Raw genomic sequence first — 25,005 nt, forward strand, 5'->3', positions numbered from 1 at the left:
AACAAACAGCAGGCCAAATATAAATTAATACAAGTGTACTACATCCTACAGTGAAACCTTTATAGGCCAGCATGTTTAAATAATGACGTGTGTTAAACCTCATGAAGGACAAAGCACTTGACTTTCAAACATTTTCCAAATGCAGAGTCTAGAATGGTGAAGAAAAGCCTCTTTCATTTTGATTTTTTTAATTTTTTTATTTTTTTCCCCCAAAGCCCCAGTAGATAGTTGTATGTCATAGCTGCACATCCTTCTAGTTGCTGTATGTGGGACGCGGCCTCAGCATGGTCGGAGAAGTGGTGCGTCGGTGCGCGCCTGGGATCCGAACCCGGGCTGCCAGCAGCAGAGCGCACACACTTAACCACTAAGCCACGGGGCCGGCCCGCCTCTTTCATTTTGGATGTGAAGGTTTAGCAGGGTGAGAGGCGGAGGAAAGCCCCTGACTCCTGGGAGACTGGGGCCTTGGTCTTTTGGTGGGTCAGACAGATGGTGTGTAGAGTTGGCCTTACCTTTGCAATGCAGTGCTCTCTGAGTTTACCTCCATTTTGGCATCACATCTCTCACCCTGGAGCTCTGGAGGCCGGAACTCAGCATCATCAATGGGTGGGAGGCGATAGCTATGCCACCACTTATCTGATGACTCTGGGTTCGAGGGCCTAATCCCACAATATAAGGCTGTCTCGCTGACCTCTGCCATCAGAGGCAGTCTTTGGCCTACGAGGACAGTTCTGTCATCCAGAGTAGACAACTGCTGGAGTTCTAGCCCATTTCCGTAGAGTGCTGGATTCACAGGGACAGATGGCGGATCCAAACTCTCCGTTTCCTGACCTCGTGGCTGAGGGCTGAGTGTTGGCGGCAGAGGGGAAATAGGGGAATGAGGTGAATCCATAGGATTCAGATTCATTTGCTTGCTTGTATTTCTGGAAGGCACGGCCATTTGCTTATCATACTTCCTACTGCTAGACACCTCCAAGGAGGACTCTATCCCCGCCAACCCTAGCTTCTGTCCCGGTGTATCTTGTTCCATGCATAACTCTTCGGCCACAGAGGGCCTATGGTGAAATGGTATCAAGGGTCTCTTTTGCAACTTGTCTCCCTTTTCCTGTCTTTCTGTTGTTTTGTGCTTAGAAGAAGCAGGAGGTGGTAAAGATGAAGATGATGATGGTCCTGCACTGAACCCTGGTTGAGATACTGTGGGAGGTCGATTGGGTCCTACTGCACAACGTTTTAAAAGTTTATGCCTGAAACGAGAATTAAAATGAAGTCAATGCAGATAAAAATAACTGCATCATTATAATATTACAAAAGAGACGCCTCTGACAAGGTCATGTCTTTTTAAGCACACATTAGATGCACGAATACATCGAAAAGGACTCTAGCTGTTAATTATAGTTATAGGGACTAAAAAGGGCAACATACCCTGATGGAAAGAGCTGATTCAATCACATACGAGTTAAGCAGATAAGAGATAGACTTAAGAAACATAAACTAAACTAATACACTGCTAACCCCTACAAAAATACTCATTTGAAAAATCTCCAAATCTTTCCAATTTGGTAAGGGCCTCAGATGATCTAGTCACACTGCATCTTAAAACCAAGAGTAATGAGATCACCTGCCAAGAAAAAACAAAAAAAGCTTCCAATTTCTATTTTACAACACTCTACTAACTCCAATATAGAACGGTTTATAATAGCTTACAGTGTTGTAAATCAGGAATAAAGTTACTATGCAACTCTCCCCCAAAGTGTGAAACTAAAAAAAAATCTCGATCCTGAGAACATTTAATAGGATAAATATACTAGAAACCTTATATGCCACTATTATCTAAGAAAGAAGGGATAAAAGACAATTTGGAGCTCACAGACATATGTTAAAATGAGACAGAAGTAAAAAGGTTGTGAGTGAATATTAAAACAACACACATATACAAATGCATTTGTACTATCTAAGCAGGAATAGCAAGTCTGCTCACAACCTAACACACTTCTTGGCAAGCGTGGGTGTGAGAAATTGCTCGATAAGGGCCGACTAGATGATGCCAAGGTTTAATCTGTGCAACAAAGTTATATAGCAGGTCAGCCAGTTCCTCCCAATATATAAATCATTCCCAGGGAAAAATGTAAGCTCTCCTGCTGGTGTAGCAGTAACTCTCCGAGGCCACTAGGGTGGCATTAAATTACTGCTGCATTGCACTAAATGATGCCCTAGTGGGCAGTAAAATGGATTTGTGTGGCATAATGGGATGGTTTAGTGGGACAGCAGGACGGCCACCCTGCCCCATAAGGCCATTAAATAGTGTAAGGAGTGGACCGTTCCATAATGGGTTTGGTAATCCTGTAGTAGATAATCTGAAAACACTCTTGCCAAAGTCTTTGCTACTCTAAAAAAAAAAAAAAAATCCTGACTTTGAAGAAGGTTGTCTAAGCATAAGGCTATTGTCAATAAGGTGAAAATTGTGCTTTAAATCCCCAGGGCACAGTACACAGTAAAAGATGAATGTCTCAAGCGAAAATATCTCAATTATATCTTCTAAGGGTGCTTACTTTAAAACCCAAGCTCTAAAAAGTCTTTTACATAAAACTTTTTGATTTGGATTTTCTCGGAGAGCATTTAACCACACCAGTCCTTTGATAGATATTTCATGGTAGCCTCTTCAAAATAAGGACTTTTTGCAAAGTGGGTAATCTTATAAAGTCATTTTTTTCAATTGTATTTAACGACTCAGCTACAACGTGAAATGGTTAGAATTAGGGATACACAGGTAAGTAACAGACTATCATTGGAAATCTCTGAACAGGTAAGCAGGAAGCCTACTGAAGCAGGCAGCAGGAAGATCAGGTTCAGAAGGCTAACTATACGGGGGTTCCAGCAGTGGGAAGGAACCAGAAGCAGGGACAAATAGTGTAGAAACACATGGTGGCTAAAAGAATGAGGAACGTAGAACGGCTATGGTAGACATTTCAAAGGAAGTCATTGGGAAATGCTATGATAAAATGATCTAGAAAATGAAGAAAAATAAATGATCAAGTTTCTAGGCTGAGAAGGGAAAGTTGCGATAAAAACGACCACAATCGCGTACCTGATTTGTGAGGAAACAGACATGTCGATATTAAGGATATTTCTTAAAGGCACCCCAAAAGATACAAGACTGGAGTACATGTGAGAAGTCAGGTCTAGAGACAAATATTTGGAAGTCAATGGAATGGAATACATAACTATAAAAAAATACCTGAAGGTCTAAGAATTTGGTGAGGAAATAGAGCAACAACTCCAGAAAAAAGAAAGAGTGTCATTTGTTTGTTTACACTTCAGGTAAAAATAATTCAACGTAGCAAATAAAAATGTGATAGAAATCATTAAAAAGGTTATTTTTAAAAAGTGAAAAAATCTAGATTAAGGAAAAGAGCAGGAAAAAGAAGATGAAGGCACAAGTGAAGTTAAACACACTAAAATTTTTATCCTATGTACTTTCTAAAGGTGGACCATAATTTGGCTGTGAGCTGTTTAGAAATCAATGTTAACAGAAAAATACCTAGAGCAAGAACAGCTGACTCTTTGGGTTGGATCCACAAAATCCCAAGTAGCAGGATTGTTAGCAGGCTCTTCTTCAAGAGTTGGAGTTGACATTTGGCTCCTCCTAAAAAAGGTTAAAAATATAACTTGTGTAAACATGTGATAATATTCATACCTCTTGGGAAAAAATGTTAAAAATGAATACATTTTACATAGTAATGGTATCCTGCTGATATATAGTTCAGAGCAACTCAAGGTGGGAAAAAAACAACTACTTGTTCTATGTACTAGAAGAAGCAGGATTCAAAATATTTTTATTTGTGGAGGAAGATGGGCATGGATGTTAGCCCAGAGCCAGTCTTCCTCAGCAAAAAGAGGAGGATTGGCAGATGTTAGCTCAGGGCCAATCTTCCTCACACACACACAAAAAAAGTAAAATATTTTTATTTAAGTTTAATGTACATTGTAACACAGGTGGTACACATAGCAATTAAAACATCATCTGGCACTACTGGTTATTGCTTAAAAAAAGTTACTTAAATTTTGTAGAAATAACCTAAATTTTTAAAAATTATCTTTTCACAGCATCTGTGAATTATATGCCCTCAGACAGACTGCTTAAATCACTCTTAAAACTCCTATATTTACCAGCATTTAAGGGCAGCATTCTACACTTGTAACGAGAACAAAAAGACAAGAAACAAAACTATCTTCTACATACCACTGATAATTGGTAGCAAAAAGCAGATGTCTATTATTACATAGTGAAAAGAAGAACACTGGGCAATATTTCTGTATTGCTGACTTTGCTACAGCTGACACTGCAAAGCGTTTCAATGATGGCTCTGCAGGGACTTCTCTTGCTCTCCACCCTCCCCTGCCTTTCTGGTGTCTCACCTCCCTGTTCTCTGGGGCTGATAGAGGGCTGTGCTCTGCTGGAGTTGATGGAGGTGAAAGGTCAGTAGTGATAAGAATCAAAGATGGTAAAAGAAAGGAAAAGAAAAAGAAAATGTTAACTTGGGAATTGTCTAGGCGTTGCAAATAGAAGTGAAAAAGATCTGTACCAAATATTCTAAAGGAAAGGATCATTTGTAAGTGACTAGAGATACCTTTTTAATTATAGAAAATGACATGATTTTCCATTCTATTTTAGATTTTATCTACTACATCTTCTTCAGCAGCCTATTCTAGAACTAATTCATTGGGAAATAAACACACAGCATGAATTTTCTAAAAGCTAGGTCCAAAGAACAGGTTTTAAATCTGTATACAAAACTTTGAATAATAGTCACTTAAGAAACATTGAATTGGGCCGGCCCCATGGCTTAGTGGTTAAGTGTGCGCACTCCGCTGCTGGCGGCCCGGGTTGGGATCCCGGGTGCGCACCGACGCACCGCTTCTCCGGCCACGCTGAGGCTGCGTCCCACATACAGCAACTAGAGCGATGTGCAGCTATGACATACAACTATCTACTGGGGCTTTGGGGGAAAAAATAAAATAAATAAATAAAATTATGAAAAAAAAAAAGAAAGAAACATTGAATTGACTTCTGAGTGGATTCTTAGCAGTTATAGACAAGAATGTCCATATTTATCCTGTTCCAGAGAATCAAAAATCATTTGTTTACCTGCAGCAGTCAAGAAAGTGCACATCTCAGTCATATGAAAACATGCTGAATATGTTTACATATATTTTGATGAGTGGAATAGCACTTATTGACTACTGTTTGTCAGCATCATTCACACAATTAAAATAATCACTACCAGTCTCTTCTTAGAATCAATTCTTCCTCTTTTCCAAAAATATGTTAAGGAAGGAGGGAAGGGAGAAAAAGAAGGGAGGAAGGAGGAAAGGAGAGAGGAGAGGAGGGCAGGGGAGGGAGAAAAGTTGGGTAGAGGCAGAAAAGAATATAGTTTCCCCAAATCAACAAAAAGAAGCACAGCAGCTGGTCGACACCCCTTCTAAGTGTCACCAGTTCAGTTCAGAAATGTATTGTCAATTAAAAGATAACACGGCAAACATGAAAAAATGGCAAAGAAGGTCATTTCTCTTTGTAAATAGGAAACTGATAAATTGGTATACAAAGGAAAACAAAACCCACTGATTACTGTCCTGACACTCAGAGTGAATTTTTGAGCCATCTGTGCTAAAAAATGTCAGATGAACACCATCAATCTTGAGACAACCAGGAACTTCAAAAATTTCCTGGATAATCAAATCAAGTAAACGTCTTCATTTTAACATCTTTGTTCTGAATTTTATGCTATTATGTTCGAAAAGATGAAATACCAATCCAATGACCCCTCAGGTTTGGTCACACAATAACACAGTGTGCTTGATCCTCTTCATGTAGTAATCCAAGAGATGGTTACTAAACCATGATCCAGACACTATGCAAAAAACATACTTGGACTGGGATCTGTTGAGGATGCATTCCTTCCAGACTCGATGGACCATATGATTGTGGAGTTTTGGAGGAATCTTCCCCGATCTCTTTGGACTATGCATAGTTATCATCCCCCCGTCTTGGGAACCTAGGTGACTGACAGCACTCTGTGTACCTCCACTCTCACCTGGAAAAGAAAGACAATTTGGAACGTCAGAATTTTCTGAAACAGTCTTCTAGTGCATAGACTGTGGGCTTATTAAACATCAATATTTTAATTGTTGAAACTCATATTCATGTAGCCTTGCCCCCATCCCCTGGCAATAACACTATCTGAGGCTATGAGTACCATTTGTGTCAGTCAATTTTTTTTTCTGGCACTTTGTATGATTCTTTGTGTTCTCCCTAAAACAGTTAATCACATCAACACGCACACACCCTCATGGGCATACCCATACACTGGCCTTCCTACTCCACAGTATTGGAGACAGTTTACACAGAAGGGTTCATACATCACAATATTAAAGACATAAACACGCATGATGTCTTAAATTTTCAAATCCCAATGCAATAAATAAGTTTCAAGGCAGAACAAAACAGTAGAGGGAGCTTTATGCTCATTTAACTACACGGTTGTGTAACAACTGCACACAGTGCCGTGGGTAGGAATAAGAACTTAATGGCACAAAGCTTTTAACAAGGTCAAATTTCAAATTTGTGTGTGGAACTGTTTGTCCTTATGCCTGACACTATTTATGAAAGCTTAGTACTAAAACACTGAAAGAGGTTGTCTTGACATTTTATATCTGAGGATTAAAAAGTCACTGGTTTCTCTCTAATAACTCCACTTTGTTTTCCCAACTACAGTTGGTATGTGATCCACTTCCTTCTATTATGTCCACTACAATTGCTGATAATACTGGTTATTGGTTATATTATGAGTATTTTACTACTTCTATTTCATACAAGACAAATACTGAGGTCACTTTCCAGTATTAAATTCTGATTCAATTACTTTCATCTATTTGATTTCATAAATATATTGTGGGTTTTATTCTCAATAGAACTATGATGCAAAACATCTTGACCTAAATAATCAATTTAAAGTACTCTGGAAGCCTCCACTCTCAACTGAAAAATAAAGAAGCAACCTTATATCACAAACTAATGTTCTTGGTATCAATGCAACACAACATATGGGTTGAATGGCTAGACTTAGCTCTATTTTTTTAAAAAAAAGAAAAGGAAAAAAAAACCAACCCCACATGCTTACGTCCTAAGGAACTGAAGCTTTCTTGTCCCCCAGAAAAGTACTGTTATATTACAAATGAGATAAATTAAAGGAGACAAGAAATTTGGTCTTTCATTGCTACCTTTTATCTTAAAAGTTCTCTGACTTGGTTCATGGCTGGCCCCATGGCGTAGTGGTTAAGTTTGGCGCGCTTTGCTTGCGCGGCCCGGGTTTGCAGGTTTGGATCCCAGGCACAGACCTACACCACTTGTCAGCCATGCTGTGGCAGCGACCCACAGAAAAAGCAGAGGAGAATTGGCACACATGTTAGCTCAGGGCTAATCTTCCTCAGAAAAAAAAAAAAAAAAAAAAAAAACCACCTCATGTCGGTTTTACAATGGATTTTAGATGCCTATTATAAAATTAAGCAAAGTAAAGAAACGAACAGACATAAATAACACAGCCTTTCACCCCAAACACCTTACAATATATATATCTAAAGAGATCCTATGTTCATGATATCATAAGGGAATAATTTATGACCAAAAAAGATGAGAGGTGGAGAAAACAAGCCACAGAGTCTTTTCTGGTTAACGTCAGCTTAATGTTCTTCAATAGCTTTTAATGATTTAACTAAAATATGGGTAATATCTTACATGGAATTAAATATGACTTGTACTCCATGCTGTTAAATGCATACTAAACGTTGTTTCCCCCAATTATCTCCACAAAGAGAAGAGGCGAGCTGATGTACCTATCCACACGAGGCATGCGTGATTTCACCAGATGTAACTGGCCCTCCTAGGTCCCCTGCTACTCGAGGAGACTCGTGGCCATTTTAGGGGGCAAAGTAACCCACTCTGTCCTATATCTAGGAAAACACGGCAATGCTCAATGTTAGTCAACTGCAGAATGACAAGGCTGAGCAGGATTTTCTCTGATGGAGCATGAAGCATCCTAAGCTGTAATTCAACATATCATGATATGAAAATTTGGACAAATCCACTTTATGACAAAGATGCCAGTTGCTTTTTAGTTTTTTTGTTTTTTTTAGGGAGTGAGGAGGTATCAGGGGATTTATTCACCCAGGGACTAGCACAATGATATACATAGAGTTACAGGGGCAGGAATTAGAAGATCTATGGTTATGAAGTCCACAATGAAACCCACCATAAACAAAACCTCTTGTTTTTGAATTATGAAATTTAGAGTTCTGAACTGATAGAGCTCTGTTAAGCCATCATGCACACAGCACGCCTTCAATTTTAAGTTGAATACAAATTTCACTAAGTAAAACAAAACAAAAATGAACAGATAAACAAAAACTGATGACAAATTATGCAGTATAATTGATAAAAATCCAAACCTTGACATGAAATGTGATTAAAACTTTCCAAAATACTGATAATTCTAATCTTTATATTAATACATCTTCTCTCTGCTGATTATTATAAGAGACTATAAAAGTGTTTTTTTTTCTTCTTCAGTTTAAAGTAGTTTTAATAAAACTTAGTTGATGGCAAATCCTTTCAACAAGGGACCATCCAAATTCTTCACTCCACCATATTAGAGCTGGATGTACATCTTTTCACCATCTTAGCAACTACATGGGTCTTAAAAACAGAGGCTATGTGTTGTCCATTTCTATGTCTCCCACACACTGAGCAATTCCTTCCACATAATTTAATAATATGTGCTGAAACTGGAGTTTTGAGTACTGCTCTAAATTTTTTACACTACCATTTGTATATTGCTTTACTGCTTACAGAACGTCAAGTAGATTACCTAACACGTACAACCACCCTGTAAAGTACGTAGTACTTAGCAGAGAAGGAAACTGAGGTGCAGAACAAGTATGAGGGTTAAATAAGGCCACACATCTAGGAAAAGCTATAGCCAGGTTTTAAAATTAGGTGTGTTCAGTCACAACGCCTACGCTTTTCCCCAATATACTGTCTAATCATGAACATTTATTGAATGCCTACTACATGGCAAGCGCTATGCTAGAAACTCTGACATAGTGTCTTCCCTCACCCTCACGAAAACCACCATGTAAGTGCACACCACGCTTGGCAGCCTGCTTTCAAAGGCTAGCAGCCAAGATGTTACTGCTCTGATGCTCCTGCCAACACGGCCCGCATTAAATGCCCAATGACCCCACTGCAGCTCAAGCGTGGAGTACCTTCTCCTCAATGACGACATTTCCAACTAAAATGGGGTCAACCACAACAACAAAAAAGTTAATATAGGGAATACACTGCTCAACAAAGAAGGCAGAACCTCTGATTTAAACAATTTTTGAATTTTTCTGTGAAGAAAGACTGTCTAAATTGTCAAAGTTTTCACATGTAATTAATATTTTTCATTAACGTAGACAGATTACTGATAGGACAAAGCATTTATTCAGGGTTCCTGGATGCTGGTTTAACGTTATAATAGGGAAAGAATTATCCAAGACTTGTCCCTGGCTGGCAACAGGCAATTGGGCAAAGGCTTCAGCCATTCTCTGACCTACTGTTTCATGTTTGTTAAAAAAAAAGGCAACATACATCTTGTCTCCCAACTGTGTGTGTGTGTGTGCGCGTGTGCACATGCACACATATGTACCTATTAAGGGGCAGAACTTAAGAGAAATAGCTAAATTGTTTAATTGGAGTAAAGACTGATATGGGCACAATTAAAACTCTGAAACATATAAATATTGTTTAAAATTTTCATTCTCCATTTTGTAAAAGTCTCATGTTACTCTATCTCAATCTCTTCCAGCAGGAATTTTTCAATCTGAGTTTTCTCACCTGCTCTGTGGCAAGGGAACTACATGATTTTCTGGGATCTCTTCCACCCAGGAGGTTCCTGGATTGTACTCACCTATGACAGCCTGTTCTGGAGAGGTGGGAGGGGTGAGAGGCATCCCACAGTTACTTGGGTCCTTCACACTACCAAGTCCCTGCTGCCCAACTGTAATGTGGCCTCCAGCACTGGCAACACTCTGAGGAACTGGGATGTCATTCTGAGAGATCAAAACAAAAGCTGATGGATAAACCATGCGAACACCACCTGTAAGAAAAGACAGCAAGGAGAGAACCAGGCCTGAGAAAAAGTTCACACTAGACTGCCAACTTTATTATTCCAGTGGTCAGAGTCAAAGCTCAATGGTGAAAATGAGATGCTCATTAGATACTGCCAAAAGTGATATGTTCCATTCTTTCATAAGTTAATAGCTGTTTAAACATGTGTTCCAACATTATGATAATCGCATTTGGAATACAGGGACCATTGGTGCTTCAGGCAAGATAACTACTCAGCATACACCACTGTATCAAGAGAATAAAAAAAGATGGGAAAATTATGGAGATTATTTTTGATGAATCTGAATGATTATCTTTTTAAATTAAGGAAGATGAAGAAGATAGAATAAAGTTCTTCAGGCAGAATATTTTCTCTTACCAACAATTACTTCAACTGCCACAGGGAAATCATCATCATATCCCAACTCCTCTTCCTCTTTCAATTCTTCTTTCTTTTTCAGCACCATTGGATAGAAATACTGCCATTCCTCAATCAACTTACGGGTGGCTGGGTCTGACATCTTGTATGCTTGGCCTGTTAGCGTGCCATTTAAGCCATAAGGACTTACCAGTACTAAAGACAGGGAAAAGAAACATATGTGACAGATCAGAGTAATAATTCCTACTTAAGTGTAATGCTACATCCGGTAATTTTAGGGTAAAGCATAGCATCACTTAATGTATATTGCTCTTTATTTCCTAATTCCTCTTAAACTATGAGTTTTAAGTTTCTCATTTTAGTATTTCTTATTTATATGCTTCTCAACTCACATCAATTTTGGAAGGAAATCAAATAGGGGAGGTATAACACTATCAGACAACTATATTAATACACAATATATAACTTATCTATATATTAAAGCATATACACATCTGCTTGATAATAGTTCATACAACGTGAACACTGAATCTTCCATAACAGAAGAAAACTATTCAATACATAGACCCCCAAACCTGCCTAGAACTTGAACACTTTTCCTATGGTTCCTGAGACTCCCCAAATATCTGTGGTAATTAAAACATAATATAAGTAAATAAAACTTTTAATAGCAGAAAAGTCTTAATGTACCAAGTCTGAAATATAATGCTTAGTTATAATTTCATTTATGACTGTTTTGAAGGTCTCTTCATGAAACAACTCTAAATAAAATTTATTTTACTCAAAGTAAAGGACTCAAAGTCCCTCTATCTTTCTCTTTCAGTATTTGACCTTGATGTCATTTTCACTGAGCTAGACACAAGAATGTAGTATAACCCAGTCAGTTCTTAGCCTGGGGGTGAGTATTTCAACCTTCTGAATAATACTCTTCTGGGGATAAAGGTCACTTCTTCTTAATCCTAACTTTTGTTTTTATTTTTTGCTGAGGAAGATTCACCCTGAGCTAACACCCACGGCCAATCTTCCTCTTTTTTGTATGTGAGGCACGACCACAGCACAGCCACTGCCAGATGAGTGGTGTACGTCTGCACCCAGGAATCGAACCTGGGCTGCCGAAGTGTAGCATGCCAAACTGAACCACTTAGGCCACTGGGGGCTGGGCCAATCCTATTTTTAAAATATCTCAGCAAAGTCATTAAACGAGATGTCCTTTTTTTTGATGTCTTTTTTTTTTAACAGCTGGGTGATATTCACATTAATCAAGACAGAGATAGCTATAGACAACATATATTTCTTGGTGCCTTTCTGCTACTCCTCACTGATCCAAAAGGGATAAAAGTACTGACTCCAACCAACACAGTCAATCAAGGGCAATTTTCCTGTATTAACACTTCTAGGAAATTCCCACATCAATATGCTTGCTTATGTTCACTATAATCATCAATAAGCCAACAGCTGCCCTAAGAATGTACCTCCTCCACACCAATCATGGGAAAGAAAGAAACAGGATAACGTCCCACAAACATCTTCTATAATTTGAGGCATTAGTAACAAACTAGTAAGATTTAAAATAAGTGGCCTACAGGGACCTGGTATTGCTAATATTATCTTTCCCAACTTAGAAGGTTAGTTCCCTCATGACTAATAATAATTCCTTCTGCTGTTATCATAAATAAATGCTTTTATTTTGAGTGATAAAAGTCTACAATGAAGTGAGATGGCCCTCAGCACCTTCACAGTCAAGGAAACATAGTATTTAAATAATTCTGGCAATCCATAATATGCATATATGGTACAATTCTTAAGCGTACACTTTGAGAATCGGGTTGTTTTGAATTTTATAGCAGTTTGTGCGTAAAACACCCCAAATTACAGATGATAAAGTATATAGCTTAAAATGTGTTGTAAGAGGGGGAAAAAATGTAAGTGATAATTAGGACACAGTTAAATGAGGATTCAATGTTCTTTTTTTACCTTAAAAAAAAAGCTTAATTATCTTTAGGGCAAGAAACAGATGTTTTCATCAAATTAAATCAGAATCATTCCCAGAAAACCAAAAAGCAATCATAAATAATACGGAAGCTAAACACTCATATGATAGGCTGTTATATCAATAAAAATACTTAAGTCTGTTAAAATATCAGTGTTTTTTGAAAACTACAATGTGTGATATACTAAGACTATTTCAATCAGACATCTCTAGTAATGATAAATTAGCCTGAACCAAAAAAGATTTTTCCATATGGTTCAATCTAATATTATAACATTTAAAAACAGTTATTCATAAGGGCCGGCCCCGTGGTGTAGCAGTTAAGTTCAGGGGCTCTGCTTCGGTGGCCTGGGGTTTGCCAGTTCAGACCCTGGACGCGGACCTACGCAACGCTCATCAAGCCATGCTGAGGCAGTGTCCCACGGAAAGCAACTAGAAAGATGTACAACTATGACATACAACTATCTACTGGGGCTTTGGGAAGAAAAAAGGAAAAAAGGAGGAAGATTGGCAACAGATGTAAGCTCAGGGCCAATCTTCCTCAAAAAAAAAAAAAAAACACAACAAAACAAAAAACAGTTATTCATAGAAAATTCTGAATTCCAAAGACAAAAACCAAAGCTTTAGGATGCACAATTAGAGAGAAGGGACATAGAGTTATTTTGGCGATATCTAGGTGATAAGCTGAGAATTAATAAATATATGAACGTAAGTTAAATTACAACCAAATATCTACAACCAATGTAGTTTGTAATTCAAAGAAAATAATAAAGATATTAACATCACTGAAGAAACTATATTCTACACAACTCTAGAAATTTGATTTTGCTTGAAATGTCAAATACTGTGTAATAGTAATTTTCTGTAAGTCATTATATTCTTGAAACCATAGAACAAACAAAACAATGAAAATCTTTAATTTATAAGACTTCTCAATGACTCACTGGATTCTATTTTTCAAATACTTATTGATCTTCTTTTGTTCTGAAGGAAATTCTCTACATTTTATTCCTCAATACAACTTCACGTAAGACCATGTTGTATATGTGATAAGCTTTAGGCAAAAAACTAGCAAGCTATTACTACTTAATTGTAAAATGGTGGTCTTTCATTTCTTCTTCAGAAATTGACCCTTAAGTTTAGCTTTAAAATGTCCATTTAAGATAATATCTCATTCTGTAAAACCTTACTAGGCAAGGTGGCTGTCCTCTTGGTGGGTGAAAGGTGGACGGCAGGGACATCGCCGTTTACTTACCTTGAAATGGTGCAGGTGAAGACTGGGCCATGTGTATATGTTCCTCATTGATCAAATAAATTGGCTGGTGTTGGGCAATCTCCACACTTGTGCATACATTACTTTCCCCATGAAGAAAGAAGGTGAAAGCACAGGACAAATGCTCACTAAAAAAGAAACAATGAGAAACTCAACTCTACATTTCGGTAGGAAATGGGTACTAGGCACAAGAACTACAGATGGGAAACAGGTTTACTTTATGACCATCCAGCAAAGCTTGCCTCTGATGATATTAATAGTATAAACTGATCGTGGGCAAATAATATAACAATAACTTGTTGACAAACTAAATTAAATCTTCCAGATATATCTGAAAAATTAGTTATGTTGCATTGTAAAATTCTGAAGGCTATTGTGCAGAATGCTTCCTGTTTCATTTGCATAAAGTCTCTTATGCTGACTATAAACTCCTAAGGACAGAAAAAGAACCATAACATTTTTCTACCTTCTCATGTACTAGTATCTGAACTGGCTTTTAACTGATTCTAGAAACAATGACAAAATACTTTGGTTTATGTTTTGTATGACATAACAGTAACATCAAATTTACAAGCTTACAAGATTACAATAAGGTTAAAATTGTTGATCTAAAAATAGCAATTAAGGACACTGCTGTATGTAAATTCCCAACATACAACTGTTAAGGTAATACAAGTCTCTAAATGGCTGCTAATCTATTACATTTAATTTTTACAATTTACTTCTGATCACAAAATTTTATTAAAGCATTCCACTTCTCCATTTTCCACACAATTAGCTAAAAATTGATAAAAATGATGTGTCTTTGAGAAAAATAATTTCAAAATTACTACAGTGGCACATTCTTTCAAAGTTGTTAATTCTGGCCCGAAGCCAGCCAAAACATCTCCATTTCTCAAGACAGCTCACAAGAACATTTGCCTGATGAACCAAAATCACTGTAGGTCAGACAACCACCATTTAAAAAATCATCTCCAAGATCTGCTTCTTTTCAAAAATTCTCTAAAGTATTCTAAAGTATATTTTGAGTGCTACTCAAAAAAATTACATTTTGTTTAAGTATAAAAATATAATGCTTTAAGGAAAAATTGAAATAAAAATGATAAAATTTTTACTCTATCACACAGTGAAGCATATATATTCTTCCTTGACAAGTATGTTGAGATAACCTGAGAAAATTTTGTGTTTTACTAAAATGTGACGTTTCATCAATAGGAAACACCCAGTTTTGATATTTGGGTATTTAGCACAACAGAGTGTACGTAAGATAGTAACTAAAATTTTCTAAGAATTTTGATAAATTTAAACATCCCCTTGACACCAAACTTCTAAGTTTCAACTTCACAAAGAAGAAACAATGCATATAATGTAAATGCATACAGGTATAAAACAGTATCAATAGTAAAAATGTGCCGTCCTTTATAAAAATGACACTAGAAACATATAGTCATCCTCGACACACAACAATATGCCTGGCACATAAGAGGACCAAAATATAGGTTTACTGATTGTGAACTGGTTAATTTTCCATCTGCAAAATTCAGTGGTGGGGTTTCAGCACTCCACATAGTCAAGAGCATATTTATAAAGCAACTGGTTAGAGTTATAGATATTGAGTATAGCACAGAATATATCCTCTATTCCAGTAAGATTCCCAACTGTACATGAGAACAAATGCAACCAACATTTATCTATCAACTAGTAAGTGCAAAGAATGGTGCAAGGACCCTGAAGTAACAATGAATAAAACATGATCCTTGCCCTCAAGAAGCATATGAGCTAACAAAAGATTGGTATGAATGCATATCAATAAAATAAAGCCAGACACAAATACAGAAATAGAAATAAAAACAAAATGCCATAAGAAAGCTAAAGTGTACTGATTTTTTCAATTTGGAAGATCCAGATTCTTCAAGAAGACAAGAACAAATGAAAACAGGGTTTCAGAAGTAGAGAGAAAAGAAAAAGTAAAAGAGAGAGTATGAGGCAAGGAGGAGATGTAGCTAAGAACAGGATACAGCCTGGAAACACCAAAGGGAGGAAAGATATGACATGATGGGAAAGGAGTCTGAAAAAGAAGTCAGAGGTCACCCCTTGAGACAACAAAAACCCTTGTGTGTGAAAAATAACAGGGAGCCTTTTGGTTTTAAAAAGTCAACTGAATCTAAAGGAAATGATGAAAACTTCAAAGAGTATTCATTCAAATTTGCTATGTCCCAAAAGTCACAGAGGAGAAGCACAAATGAAAAACGTAGGAATTGAATCAATGACCTATTTTTTTATATTGATAACTTTAAAAACAAAATGTCTTTTCAAAAAAGATGATTAAAACAACATAAGAAAAATATGGTGGAAATATAACAGAGGCCACCAGTAACTATATAATTTTGTAAATTACTTCACCCTTCTGATGAAAGGTAAAGGTAAGTTACTTCACCTTTCTGATCACAGTTTCCTCATATGTAAAATCAGCTGTGAGCACAAACTGCTGGAACTCCCAGAAGTTCTGATTCAGGAGGTCCAGAGTGGGCTTCGAGAATCCGCATTTGTACCAAGTTCCCAATTGATGCTGCTGCTACTCTTAGCCCAAGGACCACACTTTGAGAACTACTGAACCTGATGGTACCTAAATCACTTTCCAGCTATAAAATTCTGTTTTTTCTAAGATTACATGAAACAAGACAGCAGGGATGACAATACTGACACTAGAAAGTAGAATTCCCTTTTGACCTAGCAATGCCACTTCTAAGATTTTATCCCACAGATAAAACTACTGTACAGTTACTACCACGGCATTGCTTGTAATAGTTAAAGGCTGAAAAGTGCCAAAACGTCTATCAGTAAAGGACTGGTTAACTCAACTATGATACATCCCTACAAAGTAATACTGTGCAACCACTTAAAAGAAAATTATCATACCGATATAGGAAAACCTCAAACACAAACTCATAAAGATAAGAAAAAAACCAAGGTACAAAACAGTTGTGAATAATATACTCCCATTTTTACAAAAATGGGTAAGGGGGAGAAAATATATGCACTCACTATTTTCTTACACTGGCATACAATTTCTCTGGAAGGATACACTTTAAAAACCTAATAATTTTGTTTGCCTTTGTAGAACAAAGTGGCATGACTGGGGGAGAAAGAGGGAATTCACAATGTTCTTCTATACTTGTTGAATGTGGGGCCGTATGTCACACAGAATGTAACGGGGACAAGGTCTGAAGGAAGCCTGCCTCCCATCCTTGTGCAGTGTGCTTGCTGGCCTGACCAGAGTGCACTAGAGGAATCCATGGCGTTTCAGCTTGTCATATGTGGCTCTTAGCTGAGGCCTGCTGAGATCGTCTTTGATTCTGATTCTGTTATCTAACATACTGGCTATTCAATCAGCAAGCCGTCAATATCTTTACCCAAGTCATTGCTAAAAATGGTGAAAAAGACTATATTGAGGATAGACTCCTGTGTCATCTTAGCAGATAATTTCCAAGCTACAAATTCACCAGAGTGCTGCCACCCATTTACTATTTCTTGTCTACAAAGGATAATCTAAAAGATCATGTCAAACGTCTTGATAAAATGCAGATATGTAACAACTACCATATTTCTCTGATCTAGAAACCTGTCTAAAAGTAAAATTGAGGTAGTCTTATACAAAAGCCAATCCTTCTCCTTTTACAGATGAGAAAATAGGGCTAAAAAGTCTGGCTTGCCAATGTCATTCTTAGAGGCACAGCCGGACTTGAAATGTAATGTTCTTTACTCTAGAAGCTCGTCTATAAATGAGGATACTAATTTATATCTCTCTACCAACTTATATATATATATTTTTTTTTTAAATAAAGCACTTTTTTTTGAGGAAGATTGGCCCTGAGCTAACATCTGTTGCCAACTTTCTTCCTTTTTTCTTCCCAAAGCCCCAGTAGATAGCTGTATGTCATAGTTGTACATCCTTCTAGTTGCTCTATGTGGGATGCCGCCTCAGCATGGCTTGCTGAGCAGTGCCTAGGTCCGTGCCCAGGATCCGAACGGGTGAACCCCGGGCCACCAAAGCAGAGTGTGCGAACTTAACCGCTACGCCACTGGGCCAGCCCCCCAACTTATATTTTTATAAATATAACAGAAGATCAATTTCTGAATGAATATTGAAAACAAGAGGCTCTACAAATACAATTACAGTCATGCATCACTTAATAACAGGGATACGTTCTGAGAAACCATTAGGTGATTTTGTTGTGCGAACGTCATAGAATGTACTTACACAAACCTAGATGGTATAGCCTACTACACACCTAGGCTATATGGTACTAATCTCATGGGACCACCATCACATACACAGTCTGTCGTTGACCGAAAAACTGTTATGCGGCACGTGACTGTACAGACATATTATGTTATATAGTGTTATTATAAAGTTAGGAGGTAAAACTTATTATAAGCTCCATACCTTTTCTTGCTTCTTCTTCATCACCCACTTTTACCTGAACCCTTTAATTGCTCAACTCTATTTCATATACTCTCATCATTTGAAAATTGAAAAGGGCTTTAGAATTGATGAAGTTCAATCCCTTTCTAATTCAGGAGGAAGGCAAAACTGTGCTCAAAGTTACACAAGAAGTTTAGAGCACAGCTGGAATAAGAATTCAGGTCCCCCTTCTTAACACAGTGTTCACAGTACATTCATGATACTCTACCTTAGATCAATGCTCCACTCACCCCTATATAATACATTCACTCATCAGTATGATCACACACTGACGAACTTAAACCAGTCCCTGTATCATTTCTACTAATCCCTACTGCTATATACCAGAAGGTACTAGCAAATTAATCCATAGCACCAAAATCATTGTAATTTCACTCAATCAAACTAAAATCAGAGCCTCACACCTGTTCTCTTAAGAGCACACCACTCGATAAGTATTCCAACCTTCTCAACTCCGTTTATTCTCCAGTCTTTACTCAGTAAATCAGGTCTGATTCAGGTAATTCTTTATTTAACCTCTTTTTCACCTTAAACACGTCTGCAGTAACACTTATCTCACCATTCCCCAGAGTCCTGGAAGACTACATATTTCCTTTTCTCTGTAAAGGTACTCCTATACTCATTCTCTCCCACTCATGAATAGTCTTTATTTCCACCTCTTTACTTGCTCCAGGTCCCCCAACCCTGAAATACCTTCTCTTGACCATCTCATCCCTTTAGGACTACTGCCTTATCTTTCTCCCTCTCATGACTAAGATCAAATAATCAACCCGTAAACAAAATGATTACTATAATAGTAGTATTAATACTAACATCACTAAATTATCTATAAATAAAAAAACCTTTGTACTATAAAAGAAATAAACAAGATACTAAGATATAAAATAATGGAGAGGTGCTGTTTTAGAAAGGAATGGGTCAGAGAAAAGCTTCCCTGAAAAAATGGAGGAGCATTTAAACTGAGGCTTGAATCTTAAGAAAGAGGAAAGTGGTAAAGACCATTCCAAGAAGAGAAAATTATATGTGAAAAGGTATTGAGTTAGAGCGAGTTTGGCATTTTAAAGGAAATTCTTAAAAAGAGGTAATGTGGGGGCCAGCCTGGTGGCATAGTGGTTAAATTCGCACACTCTGTTTTGGCAGCCTGGGGTTCACGGGTTCAGATCCTGGATGCAGACCTATACACCGCTCATCAAGCCATGCTGTGGCAGCAACTCATATACAAAGTAGAGGAAGACTGGCACCGATGTTACCTCAGGAACCATCTTCCTCAAGCAAAAAGAGGAAGATTGGCAATAGATGTTAGTTCAGGGCCAATCTTCCTCACCAAAAGGAAAAAAAGAGGTAATGTGGTTGAATCATTGTGAAAGTGAAGACTAGTGTAAGCTGAATTTAGAAATATAGGTATAATTCATTCATTCTCTGCCTATCGAAAAGACAAAGATCAAATGGCTGAAAAAATAAAGTAAATCCAACTATATCCTCCTTGCAAAAGACACACAAAATAAAATCACACCAAAAAAATGAAAATAAAAGGTAGAAAAGGATATGCCAGGTGAATCCAAATAAAAATAAAGCTGGTATAGAAATAACAATAAATAAAACAATAAAATATTTTTAAAACTTAGGTTTATCACTACATAGTAATAAACAGAGGAATTCAACAAGAAATTTAAACAATCTTGAATGTGTATGTACACAGCCATATGGTATGCAATATAACTTAGAAATATATAAAGAAAATTACTGGTAGAATTACAAGGAGAAACTGACAAATCTGTAACTAATAAAGATTTTAACATACTTTTCTCAGTATTTAATAAAATAAGCAAATTATTAAGAACACCAAAGGAAACAAAATAGGAATGACAAAAATATACAAACTTGAGTATATATGTTGGCTTTCCAGAAATCTATTTTCTTTCCCAAAACACATGAAGATGTGCAAAAATGGACAATTTAGGACAAGTCCTAAATTTCAATAACAGATATCACACAGACTACACATTCTTCAATCACATCGCAATTTAGTTAGAAATCAACAACTGGGAAAAAAAAAGGTTAAAATAAAATCTATTTGTGTGGAAACTTAAAACATGTAATCCCTAAATAAACCATGGGTTATAGAGAAAAGCACAATGGAAATCACAAAATATTTTAAATCAAATGACAACGAAAGTAATACATGTCAAAATCTGAGATAAACAGTACTTAGAGAATAATTTATATCTTTATATGCCTAAAAGAAAGTGTTAAAATAAATGAGATAAGCATTCAATGAATCAAGATGAGGAAAATAACAACAAAAAAGAGTAAACTCAATAAAAACAGAAGGATGAAAATAATAATGACAAAACACATATTAATAAAACAGAAAAAAAAAGCAATAGAAATGATTAACAAAATCAAAATATGTCCCTTAGACTACAAAACAAACCACTAGGCAGACAGATTTAAGGAAGGGAAGTAGGGAAGACGCCTATGCAAGAAGGGAGGGGCACAAATAAACAATCCTGGGAACCAAAAAGAGGAAGGAACCGCAGATACAATAGGAATGTTTTAATGACAAAAAGGCTATAAGTAACTTTATGCCAATAAATCTGAAACACATGCAATGGGTAATTTTCTATAAAAACAGAAGATTTAGAAAATATTTTTTAAATAACTAAGAAATCCATCTGCCCACTTTAACACCAGCTTAGAGGTTTTACCAAACTTTCAAGGAACAATCAATCTCTCTATTTAAATTGTTTCAACAAATAATAAAGAGAAAACCTCCTAACTCTTTCCATTTGCTTTGAAAGCAAAACTGGATACAGTTAGTTACAAAAAGAGTCATTATCTAACAATTTCACTCATGAACACAGATACAAAAATACCAAATTACATAACAGTTAATTAAATTCAGAAGTGATCCAGAGATCTACAATACAACCAAGTAGGGTTTATGTTGGAACATACGAATCGATTAACATCAGCAAATCCATTAACGTAATGCAGTAAATTAACAGACGAAGGAGAAAAATCAAAGAATCCACCTAAATACACAGAGAAAAAGCATATATTAAAATTCAGAAAATTCAATAATCATTATTTTTAAAATAAGCTTTTAGCAAACTGGGAGTTGAAAGGAACTATCTAACAAACAGATAAAGCAATGATCTTGCTTAATGTTAAAACTTTAGAAAGATCTCCCTTTTAAAAAAGGAACAATACAAGGGTATCTGCTCTTACACACAACACTGTCCTAGATTCCAAGTCAATGCAATAAGATGAGAAAAGGAAAAAGAGGTATAAAAATTGGAAAGGAAGAAGCAATGCTATCTACATTTGCCGATGATATAATTCTCTTAGATTTTCTATGTAAGCAATAGAAAGACTAATAGAATTAACAAGAGAACAAGAACATTTGTAAGGTTGGTGGATACAAGATTAACAACAGCTGTATCCCTGTATACAATTTAGAAAATATAGTGGAAAAAAATACCCCATCAGCATTAGCAATGAAAACTAAAAGGTATCTAGAAAATAAATTAGTAAAAGACATGTTACAGTTCCATGGAGAAATTTACTGAGCATTCAGTTTGAAGAATATAAAAGAAGATATAAACTCTTTTAAAAGATGTATCATACTCCTAGATATGATATCAATATCATAAAGATTACAATTCTCCCTAAATTGATCTATAAATTCAAACCAATTCCAATCATTACCCCAAGAAGTTTTTTGAAAAGCTGATTCTTAAATTTATGTAGAAGAACAAAGAGTCAAGAATAGCCAATGCAATTGTGAAAAACAAGGAAGCAAGAGACAACCTACCAGTATCAAGATTTATTAGCAAATCACAGCAATTACAACAGGGTAGTAATGGCTCAAGGACAAAAGCCAATGAGACAGAGCAAGGAACTCAGAAAGCGATCCTCCAGTGGCCCACATCTCACAAAGTATAAAATCAAAGACCCAATAAATTGCCAACACCCAGCCCCAGTTACCTTTCTGACCCAATGGCCTACTGCTCTCTCTCCCCTTCCCTTTCTCCATTCCAGCCCAATAAGCCTTCTTGCTATTCTTCAAACAAGCCAATCACAATTCCCTTTCTGGGCCACTGAACTTACTGTTCCCTCTGCTTGGAACTCTTCCTCCCAGATATCAACAGGGCTCTCTCCCTCACTTCCTACACGTTTTGCTTAAATGCCACCTCCTCAGCAGGCTTATCTTCATCATATAAATAAGTTATAACCCCCCATAACTCTCTTCCCTTCCCCCTTCCCCCCACAGAACTCATTGCTTTCTAATATTACCTCTGGTACATCAACCACAATGCTCAGAGGCACTGTGGATCTAAAAACAGTTTGTAAATGGTGAGGATCTCTCTCTGTTATGTTCTTTCCATAGATATTGGGAAAGGAATGAGATAGAGGGGGTAAGAGGGGAAAAGAGGAAGAAAGAGAAGGAGGAAGGAAGGAAGAGAAAAAAGAATAAAAGAAGAAGGACGGGGAGAGAATGAGGGAGGGAGAGAGGAGGGGGAAGAGGGAGAAGGGAGAGGAAGAAGAAGAAGGTAAGAAGATGATGGGGCGGGAGGAGAAATTTTTGGAGCCTATATGTGACAGTGTGTGTGTTTATAATGTAATTTTGTTTCAGAGGTTTGACTGAGTTTTCTTTTTAAAACTCACATTCAAGAATCTAAGTATAGTATTGGAAAACATTCATATTAAGGACTTTATAGGGGTTTGTTTTATAGCTTTAGCATTTGCCACTGGCTCTATTAAAAAATCAAGAATTATAAGAATAAAAGTAAAATAAATGCTAGAACAATTATTTTATTACTAAGAAACACCTGGGCTTATATTATGTCTGGAAATTATTCACAAGAATGTCATTTTAAGTGCCCTATACAAACACTATTGATGAGATAAGGAATCACTACAGCAATTTATTAAACTACTTCCAAAATATGAAATTCTTACTTTAAGTATATAACACAACTTAGGGAAGCTTATAATCCCTTTAGGCTTCCTCTCCCCCTCCCGCCTTCTCCCCCCTTCTCCTTCTTCCCTTCTTTCTCTCTCCCTTCCTCCTTCTCTCTTCTCTCTTCCTTTCTCCTTCCCTCTCCTCTCTGCCCCCTCACTCTCCCCCTGGGTGCTTTATTTTATTTTATCTATGCTACAAGTATAGCTCAAAATACTTCACCAGATGTTTCTAACTGTTTATTCTAAGCTTCAAAGACTTATTTCTTTCAGAATTAAACTAAGAAAGAAACCAACTGAATATTTTGTTTCAAAGTAACCCCAGGGGTAAAGACGGCAACGGCAGTGTGTGAGGAGTCAAAGCAACCGGCTGCTACCTCACCTCGGAGTTTCCCCAGACATCAGGGTTTTAGGCAAGTTATTGCTCTCTCTCTCTAAACCAGGCATCATGAGGGAGATATACATGGGGAGCCTGTGTTAGAGAAATCTCTTCTACCGCTGAATAGCTAAATGTAACATAAACTTACTCCCTCCTGGCAATCAGTGCAAGAAGAATGTTAAAGGCGATGTTCAATATTAGCACTGTACACACTCCTCCAGCCTCATCTGACCACTCTGCTTCCAGACTGGACACTTACTGCGTATGCCAAGCCGCTGCATGTGTCTATGCTTTTGTTCACGCTGTTCTTTTGTCTAGAATCAACTTCCCCTATCCTTCATCTAACTCCTACTAATCTTTTCCAAAAAATCATCTTTAAAATCCCAGCATAGGCTAAATGCTCCCATATTTCTCTGTGTATATCTCCATCAAAGCACTTCAGTGTTCATAAGTTTTATGTCTAGTCCATCTGACTAAATTTTATGAGGACAGAAACTGTGTTTTATCTACCATTTTGGACCCCAGCACTTAGCGTGGTGCTTGGCGTGGGTAGATGCTGCATTAATACTTGAGTTTGTGATACCTTGTATCTTTCCTCTAAAATTTTCCAGCATTTTACTAGCAGACTCGAAATAAGCCTGGAATTCTGAGTCATAAATGCAGAAGAACACACGTCTAAAGCTGTGATATTCCAGCCAGGAATATATTATGGGATACCTACCCCCAGACTTGAGGATTTCTGACAGTCTCTCTAAACCATTCTTCTGCAAGGAATCTGCTTGGGGCATATCACTGACAGCTACGGAATACACTATAGTGTACCTCTCTTTGGGACTTAAGGCAGTTTATATTCTCTGGACTAGAAAGGACACTAGCACAGAATAAATAAGGACTAGACATATACATCCACAGGGTGCTCTCTCCAGTAAATGCCATTAAGGAATTCTGTTCCTTTACTCTATTATCCACCTAATTTGGCAGTATGGCCAAATCAATACTCCTAAAACATATTTGTAATCAAAACTACATGACTCAATTCCATGTCAAAATCCCCCACAGCCCAGAGGAAAAAATCTAAACCCTCCTGCATATTGGTCCAGGCCTTCTTTACTCTGGTGGAACCCACTTTTTTTTTTTTTAGTATTTAAAACAGTACTTCCCTGTACAAACTCTCAATGACAGCCAGTTTGGAATGGTTAATACTTTGTGCATATCCCACCTACATTCTTGTTACTCCACACAATTTCCCACTCCTTCATTCTCCTTAAAGCTCATTTTTCAAAGTCCAAAATCAATTCTATTTTCTCCACAGAGCTTTCTCATTCTAGCTCT

The 25,005-nt window shown here is 37.0% G+C and overlaps 1 protein-coding gene across 3 annotated transcripts in view; it reads right to left on the bottom strand.

Annotated features, from left to right (window-relative positions):
• The window catches only part of MED13L (mediator complex subunit 13L), a 298,445-nt gene that overhangs the window by 49,527 nt on the left and 223,913 nt on the right, over positions 1 to 25,005 (bottom strand). For all 3 annotated transcript variants that reach the window (XM_058531495.1, XM_058531496.1, XM_058531494.1), the window contains exons 5-10: positions 13,826 to 13,971; positions 10,581 to 10,775; positions 10,002 to 10,190; positions 5,924 to 6,089; positions 3,536 to 3,640; positions 510 to 1,241 (exon numbers count right to left, since the gene is read on the bottom strand). In XM_058531495.1, the coding sequence (XP_058387478.1) occupies positions 510 to 1,241; positions 3,536 to 3,640; positions 5,924 to 6,089; positions 10,002 to 10,190; positions 10,581 to 10,775; positions 13,826 to 13,971 (1,533 nt within the window). The remainder of the gene's footprint in view (positions 1 to 509; positions 1,242 to 3,535; positions 3,641 to 5,923; positions 6,090 to 10,001; positions 10,191 to 10,580; positions 10,776 to 13,825; positions 13,972 to 25,005) is intronic.

Source organism: Diceros bicornis, chromosome 35 (genome assembly GCF_020826845.1).
Source record: "Diceros bicornis minor isolate mBicDic1 chromosome 35, mDicBic1.mat.cur, whole genome shotgun sequence".
Taxonomy (NCBI): Eukaryota; Metazoa; Chordata; class Mammalia; order Perissodactyla; family Rhinocerotidae; genus Diceros; species Diceros bicornis.